Source organism: Branchiostoma lanceolatum, chromosome 19 (genome assembly GCF_035083965.1).
Source record: "Branchiostoma lanceolatum isolate klBraLanc5 chromosome 19, klBraLanc5.hap2, whole genome shotgun sequence".
NCBI classification, from domain to species: Eukaryota; Metazoa; Chordata; class Leptocardii; order Amphioxiformes; family Branchiostomatidae; genus Branchiostoma; species Branchiostoma lanceolatum.
The window spans coordinates 10546476-10555600 of record NC_089740.1 but is presented as its reverse complement, the minus strand read 5'-3'; the positions used below and the strand labels follow the sequence as shown (position 1 = coordinate 10555600).

Genomic DNA, 9125 nt, shown 5'->3' with positions numbered 1-9125 from the left:
TTGACGATAACAAGAGGGGAGTAACAAAAAAGTATGTGGGGATGAGCATACGTAGTAGGTTCATCAATGAAGGAAGTAATGCCCAGTATTGCATGTTCTCGTTGAAATCTAGAATCACGGAACCCTGTTTACCACATACTTTTGCAGACTCAATCAGCGGAGAAAGGCGTGGCTTGGAGTGCTGTTTTAAGGCTACGTCACACCTATAATGACACATAACCGCTCATCTAAGCCCCTTAGCAGCCGTTTTGCCATATATGAACCTTGAAAACTATCATCGCAAAGTATGCTGTGTGTATTGTGCATATGGCTTATAGTTTTAAAGCAGAACTTCTGCAAAGTACACAGAGCGCAGTCCGTGCAAAGTTACGTTGTCTGTTTCTGGGTTTATCAAAAGTCGACATCCTAAAGTAAGACTACAAAATAGCTTAAATGGCTGACGAAATAATTGTGTCTAACACCACACCTTTATGACTGCAGTATTCCACTAATTTTCATGGATAACTAGCTAGTTACACACCTGACGTCACCGATGCACCCGGCAGACAGTAGCACAGACCCCACAGCAGCACCAGTGACGTTCTAGTGGTCGCCAGGTTTCCCATTCTGCTGTGGGGAGGGCGGCTGGCTCGTGCTCTGTCGTGAACTAGACCCCATGCACAATGGGAATATTTCTGGACTTGTGACAACGGCGTACGACTTCGTCGTACGACGTCTTGTTTTCTGGATGTGTACCGTTCTCTCGCGTCGCTGTACCAGTTCTTTGTCGTGAATTACTGCTGGCGCACAAGGTCACCGTACCATGTAAGGCCGGGTTCTCTCATCTACTAGTATAAAGAATAGTGCGTGTGGTATTTCATTTCCAGCACGAACTTAAATAATAACGTCATAACGTAACCAAGGAAACTCGACCAAATAAGGTAACAGCTCGGGTAGTGTGAGTGAAGAATTCCTGGAACATTCTTTTGATTGGTTGTTTCCATCCGGTATTTTCTGACGTGTCTATTGTGAATTATTCAATGACTGAGGCTCTCTGTGCCTGTCTGTACCAGTATCGGAATTTATAATCATTGTAAACAACATTTTATGGGGTCCGATTAAAAGAACAATAAAGAAGAGTCGTTTTTACGACAGGCAATGTTTTTATTATGCATTACCATACCGAGAAAATTAGTAGTGGGGATTAAAGTGAAGACAATCGTCTGATAGCAGTGTGTTGTAGGTACCGGTCAGGAAATGCGGAAAGTCCAAATTAAACATTCAGGGTTTGAAAGCTGACAAAGTATGATTAATTATAATTATAAGAAATTAAAATATGTCATAGTCATAAACCTTTAGATAGCTGGTATAAATGATAAGAAACTAAAACCCTTCACGAGCCTTCCACAATTTCCCAGTTCCGGAAAAGAACGAATTTCTGGAGGCGGCCGGGAGCGGTACTGCAGATTAGGCTCTGCTAGGGCATATCGTCCCCACTTATAATAATGTGAAAATATACAAGACGATAGGCTTAAAGTCAGTGAAAGCTTTCCAAATAAAGTCCAGGCTTCTTTCCATGCATTTAGACTTTCCAAAACACGAGTTGACATAAAAATGATGGATTCTTTGGCTTGAGCGAGGAGCCGATGTAACATCCGTGGCCGGACGTGGAAGCGCCGCCTACATTCGTATATGTAAACCTAACTTCGTACATAATCATTGTATCACAACAAATATAAACATTTTAAAGAACAGTCTGAGTTCTAGCTACGTCCGATGAGACCTACTGCGCGACCTTGACCTGCTGAATAACTTCCGCACGCCATTTCTATTGCTCTGATTAAGAAGTCCGTAGAACACAGGATTGAGGATGGCGTTGCAGAGAGTGAAACTCAGAACAGCCACAAAATGATGGGATTTCAGAACGTGTTCCTGGAAATTATTTCCGTCTAGTTGTATAAGGAGAATCATGATCATAACCGGAAGCCACATGATGAAGAACGCCACCACTAGCATGACCAGGACCTTTACAACTCGGACGTCCTTTCCCGAGAACGCTGTAGCTTTGACTCTGCTGCTTCTGTTCGAAGTCGCAACGTTTGCATGGCTTGTTTGACGAGGCAAAGTTCTTTTGTGTTTCCCAACGCTCGCTGGAGAGTCATTTCCTTTGGACGGACCGTCGGTGGATAGCGAAGGGAGTGGCATGTCTCTTGTCTTTGACAGCCGAGCACGCGATTTCCAAAACGTTTTGAACACTCTGTAATAGTTGACGCTAATGATGACCAGGGGGACACAAAACGTAAGAACGAGAGTCGGTATGGTAAAAGCGTACGATGCCCCCACAGCAGGCCACACCAGCGTGCAAATTATGACGTCATCACCAACTAAAGTAAAAGTCCTTTCTTTGAAAAATAGTCCAATCGGCAAGCAATACAGACCGCAAGCTCCCCAAATTATTGCCAACGTCCCCGCGAAATGACGCTTGTCATACATGCATCCTCTCTTGAATGGTTTAACGATTGTGTGGCAACGTTCGATACTGATGAGAACCATGGTCCACATGGTGACAGTAGCGGACAGCGTCATAGTGTACATCAATCCGTAACACACACCCGGGCCCATGGGCCAGCTTTGAGTGACCCGTGCAGCAACAATAAAAGGAGCAGCGCTGACTAAAAGGATGTCCACGCAGCACAGATGGACGATCAGGTAGTTGGTCCAGTTGTGCATCTGTCGGTCTCGGGTCAGGACCAGGACTAGGATGATGTTGGTGACGTAGGCAGCGATCTGTGGCATTGAAGTGAAAATTGTCAATAAGCATGCCGAAACTTGAGATAGACGAACTCTAAAAATTAAAGAGTAGAATTTTCTTTAATGGATGTAAATATAAAAGAGAGACACAATGATCTCATAGCTGCATATATCAACATTGGTACTAGGACAAAAATGATTCTAACAAACCCTGAAAAATCACCAAATAGGCTGCAGTACCTTCATGGATTACTAGACGGCGCTAACGTACGACCGAGTTACTTGATACTGATGAAGGCACAATCTTGGAATTTTGCCAGATCGCTATAAATCACTCTGACAAGTCAACTTCAACACCAAAACTGTGACTGATTTAGAAATATAGACAAACTTATATCTTCCTGACATAAACGGTACTCAATAACGACACGTATGGTATGGTTCATTCCTACAAATCATATCCCCGACATACGAGTATATTATGATAAAACGAGAATCTTTTCGTATATGCTGATGCAGAAACGTATTTCTAGTTTTCTTAATAGATGTATATATTTCTATGCATGCTAGCAGGGGCATTTGTTTACTTTTTATTGGTTTAACCTGCGAGGTAGTTTTGTCATTCGGTGACAACTAATTTGCTCAGCTGAACGGACCTGGATCAGTTATGAACATTGACACAGTGTCGCGCCTAACATGGAACTGTTGATATTGGAGCATAGTTACTGTTGATATGATAACACAGGATTTGTCTAAATGACCTAAACTGGTGTCACTGAATGTGATACTAAGGCTGAAAAATCACTGGCGTTATGCACGGGGAAATTCTCATGAGTCACGATACAAATGCGATAAACTTGACGATCAGAAGAGACGTGTACTTATTAAAGACCCACACAACATTGTCAGTGTGCAAACATTGTAAAATGGTGCATGGTTTACTTCTTTCACGTTATTCAATTAAAAATCAACTAAGCTGGGAATTGGTATTGACATGTAAGTCCATAAAACTTCAAATTTGTAGAGCGTATTTTTCCTAATGACAAAGGTGACAAATTTTTTAATTAAGGGAAGACCAAGATTTACGAGCAAATGAAAGTTGTTTTTGTTCCAAGTCACAAAATGTTCCTTTGATTTCTAAAGCATGTTGAAATTGGAGAGGAGGACAAATAACGCCCTGGACAAGACGAGTTGTGTGTTACAAAGACCAGCTTTGGCGTTTGTTTGGCACCAGTACGCTTGTGTTATGTAAGAAAACAATGAAACAAGTGCAAAGTACAGAGTGGTTGAACTGTCACGCAGGACGAAAATCGATCGTCCTATTAGCCTGGGAGCTCTACATGACATTTTCGGCAAGTATACTCCCGGTGTTCTCAGTGTTCTCTCGATAATTGTGAGACTTTAAGAGATCGGCCGATGTTCACAGGTCCCTTAGCTAATGAGATGGGGAACTTCCCAGGTGTAAGGCACGTTCAAGTCTCTGGCGATTTTAAAATTCGACGACCTGTGTGAAAGGGCTAACTCAATGGCCGATCGGTCAACCGCGGACCTTACTCCCATCAATATATTTTTTATTTATTTTGTATCCAGATGCTGCTTATCACAAGCTAGTGAATGAAGAACAAGCGTACAGAATAGGACGACGCTTGTTTACCATTGAACAGTCACTCCTTCAATTTTTCAAAACAAATGAACGGCGTTCGCGTCTCCAATGCACCAGGTTAAAACTGAAGTGTAAAATGAAATGTACAGAAATCACGACAAACCACCTTACCATAATGACGATGAGTATGGTCGCCTCCACGTACAAGAGTTCGGGCTGGGATCGTCGGAACTCGCTTAAGAACGTGAAGAAGCTCCGGTTCCCGAAGATGTCGTCGTTGTCGTGAAAATAAGACACGTCCGTAACACCTGTAATGTTCGCCATGTCTATTTCTGAAAAGTTTCTGGTGTGATCCCTGTTCCAGTTTCAGTCTTTATGAAGGAAGAAATGAGCGTAGCTTGCCTAACAGCGAAGTCCAGAACTGTCTACCAACGCGAAATAACTGAAGGCTTCTGCAGCGACCGAAGTATGGTAATCTGTGTGATATAGGGTGGGAGTTTGTACAAATAGGCGAACAGTTTTATGACGTTAACCCATGATACAAAACAAACACATGCTGTTGCGGGGCGGAAAGGTAAATACACGCCTTGATAAGAGCGCTATATATGTACGACGGTCGTTCAGAAAGTTCACGACCTTACTCGGAATTAAGGGGCATATTTACAAATTTCGGAGCATAACTATAAACTGTTAAACGTTGCGCAAATGTTCACATATTCTCAAATCGTTTCAGGCAGAAATCAGGAACCGTTGAGTGAGAGCAACGAAGTACTTCATTTTTGATACCTTCTTTTCGCACATAGGCTTGAAAAGTTCCTACGAAAAAGAAGATCTTTTCACTTTCGCCAGGTGACTCACAAGGTTCAACTTCAAAGTTGAAGGTCAAAGAAGCCTCACTACTTCAAACCCCTTTGCGAGTCTCTCCAGATTTCCCGATTCCCGAAAAAAGCGAAATTTGGCAATTTGACGGTCTCCTTTGCCACTTTTCTCGAAACGGTCGGGAGCGGTACTGCAGATTAGGCTCCAATAGGGTATACACTCCCTTTGAGTAGAAATACGATAAGATTAAACCATTAGACTTAAAGCCAGCGAATACTCTGCCAAGTAGATTTGGAAGTCTTCACATACATTTATAATGACCTTTAATACTTTTCAAAAGACGCGTTTGAATAGAAAGGGTCAATTTTACGTGCGGGGTGGATCTCATGTCAAGTCCGTCGAAGCGCCACCTACATCCATGTACACGTCACGTCTTGTACGTAATTTTACGTATCTTAATATATCTGTAGACATCATCTGCATTCCTTAGATACCTTTTGTCTTTAACTCAACTGTCTATTCACTTATGTGACAAATAAGTGGACACAAGACAACAGAATGATGCAGCAAGACCATACTTGTAAAATATAGACTGGTTGTACAGACTGGCTTACTGAAAACGCTTTATGTGTTTGTAGCTAGCAGTCTGGAATGGCAGTTAAACGTACTTGTAATTGGTTCGACGTCTTTTCTTCTGTTACAAACAGGTAATTCAAGGCAACGTAATGTTGTTTGGCAGTGTTTTCAGTAAACCGGTCCATATACCCTGTCAATAGTGTGTAGGTATGTCCATGTTATATGATTTTGTCGTCTGGCGTCCAGATATTCATAATATAAGCAGAAGGATATAGTAAAGTGAAAGGCTAAAGTTCTCAAGGAAAGTGGATGATGTCTACATAATGCTTAACTGACTCATTACGGACAAAACTTGATATGAACATAAATATAGGTGGCGCTTTGACAGATGTGACATGAGCTCCACGCCCGCACTGAAATTGATAATTTTGATGCCAACGCGTGTTCTGAAAAGTCTTACTGGTCATTCTAAATGTATGTGAAGATTTCCAGGCCTGTTTGACAGTGTTTTTACTAAGTTTTCGTCTAATACCCTGAATATTTTTGCAATTTAAAAGAGGGGGGTATATACCCTATTGGAGCCCAACTTGCAGTACCGCTCCCGGCCGTATCCAGAAAAGTGACAAAGGAGACCGCCAAATTGCCAAATTTCGGTATTCTTGGGAATGGGAAAATCGTGAAAGACTCGCAAAGGGGTTTGAAGTTTTCAACCTTCTTTGGCCTTGAACTTAGAAATGCAATCTTTAAAAACCAATAACTACGATCGATATTTAAGACATTTCGCCTAAACCTTGATAGAACATCAGGTCCTATGATGCATTGCATGCTTCTTTTACAATTTATCAGTAGAAGCGGTCAAGTGTACGTGCATTTCGTGTACTTGTCACTTTCTGGAAAGCTACCATATTCAAATTTAATTCGTATTTGATCAAACAAGAAGATAGATGTTAAACAAATGTAACGAAGTTTTTGTTCCATTCGCCATTAATAGTTATAATTTCGGTTCATAACACTGATTGGTTTTGGATTACGGTGAATGCTATGGTAGTCATTAGCATAATCTATTCATGAAGAAACATTTGGTCGGTTTATCGGGAAAATGCAGTTTACATGAGATATGCTGCACTTTTTGACGTTCTGGTTCCATAGATATAGTTTATTAGAGTAGGTCAGTGACTTTTGTTGCTGAAATACTGGTGTTACACTTCTGCTTCATAAACAATTCACAATGTTAAACCACAAATAAAATTTTCAGATTCAGAGCCTTGTCAGAGAGCTTCATGATACATTTTACTATGCTGTGTCTTTAGAACTACCAACGTCGTCTGTCAAGACGTACTGTAAGTCTGACAAGATGGCTACGTTGGCTGAAAAATCGCTGGCGTATTTGAAGAAACTGTCGAAAACTTAACACTTCTGATACGTACTATTAAACCATGAGTGGGTTGTGAAAGAGATACAAGCAACTAAAATAAAGGACTAAAGTTTGTGTATTGTATCATTGTACATAAATTTCTTATTTATCTATATTTGACTCCCCAGACTCACTTACAAGCGTTTAAGCCTGCAATCCATTCTATTCTATCTCCTGAAGGGAAGTGATTAACTATGATTAGGACCGACGCCATACTTTAAGTCACACCATTCTACACTACTTCCACAATCGGTCTCTTTCACTCGTGGTCCAGAGACAAAACGCGGCATGATGGGTAAATTATGTTGATGTAAATTTTTGACACAACGGTGATCATGATTAGACTGCACCTCATTTGCTATCGTAGGTAACTAAAGAAAACAACACGCCTTCCCGGCTGAAGTTTATTTGAAATGAATACAAAAACATAAACAACTTCCCTTAAAACGTTTATTCCAAAAATGCACATAAACATCAAGATATGCAAAGTTCGAACACCAATACATGGGAATGGAACAAAAACTTCGTTACATTTCTTTAACATCTTCTTGTTTGATCAAATACGACTTAGATTTAAATATGGTAGCCTTTCAGAAAGTGACAAGTACACGAAATACACGTACACTTGACCGCTTCTACTGGTAAATTGCAAAGAAAACATACAATTTATATCATCGGAATTAATATCTCATTGGGGTTTTGGCGAAATGTCTTAAATATCATAGTTCTTTGTTCTCGGTGATTGCATTTCTAAGTTCAAGGTCAAAGAAGCTTAAAAACTTCAAACCCCTTTGCGAGTCTTTCACGATTTCCCCATTCCCGAAAATACCGAAATTTGGCAATTTGGCGGTCTCCTTTGTCACTTTTCTGGATACGGCTGGGAGCGGTACTGCAGGTTAGGCTCTGAAAGGGTATATACTGCCCTCTTTTGAATTGCACAAATATTCAAGGTATTAGACAAAAAGTCAGTAATCACACTGCCAAACAGGCCTGAAAGTCTTCACACACATTTAGAATGACCTATAACACTTTTCAGAACACGCATTGGCACAGAAAGGATACATTTTAAGTGCGGGTGTGGATCTCATGTCACATCCGTCAAAGCGCCACCTATATTCATGAACACATCAAGCTTTGTCCGTAATAAGTATAAGTTAATCATTGTGTAGACATCATCGGCTTTCTTCTAGAACTGCAGCCTTTTGTTTAGCTGTCCGTCTTCTTATATCATAAATATCTGGACGCCAGACAATAATATCATATACCATGGACATACCTACACACTATAGACAGGCTCATGGACAGGTTTACTGAAAACACTGCCAAAGAACGATTATGTTGCCTGAAAATACCTACTTTTTACAGGTGAAAAGATGTAGAACCTTACTAGTACTTTAAATCTGCCATTTCAGACTGCTACAAACACATAACACATCAGTAAGCCAGTCTGTACAAGACAACAGATGGAGTCACAGCGTCACCTTTCAGTCCTTGTCAGTACTGCAGTATGAAATACTAGTATGCCACATACGAGTAGTTCTCGCCACCCTCTTCTAGAAAGCAGTCACTAACCCAGCTCAAAGTATCATCTAAAACAATTTTATGGAATCCGACATTATATCTAGAAAGATACGAATTCAAAAAGGAAAACGAATTCGTCAAGAACTCTTTTTGATAGGGCATTATTTAGAACAAACGATAACCATGGCATACTGGTACACTGTACTGTATTTCATACTGCAGTATTGATGAAGACTGAAAGATGACGCTGTGACTCCATCTGTTGCACAGGTGGACAGATGACCTCTGACCTTCATAGAAGTTTACCTGTACCGCAACAAAACGCATGTGATTTTTTGTATCATAGTTAAAAACATACTAAATGCCTAAGCTTACAACATTTCAAAGTCGTTTGATGGAGGAAAACAATTTGGTCGTCAAAACCATTAAACTAACAACTGTCCGTATCTTTCGGTAAGTAGT

The 9125-nt window shown here is 40.6% G+C and overlaps 1 protein-coding gene across 1 annotated transcript; it reads right to left on the bottom strand.

Moving 5' to 3' along the window:
• Nucleotides 1–1307: 1307 nt before the first annotated feature.
• LOC136425491 (free fatty acid receptor 4-like) lies at nucleotides 1308–4958 on the bottom strand. The gene is made up of 2 exons (XM_066414369.1): nucleotides 4505–4958; nucleotides 1308–2766 (listed from the first exon to the last, which is right to left on the bottom strand). The coding sequence occupies exons 1-2, from the start codon at nucleotides 4655–4657 to the stop codon at nucleotides 1747–1749; spliced, it is 1173 nt and encodes a 390-aa protein (XP_066270466.1). The 5' UTR covers nucleotides 4658–4958; the 3' UTR covers nucleotides 1308–1746.
• Between the last annotated feature and the right edge of the window lie 4167 nt (nucleotides 4959–9125).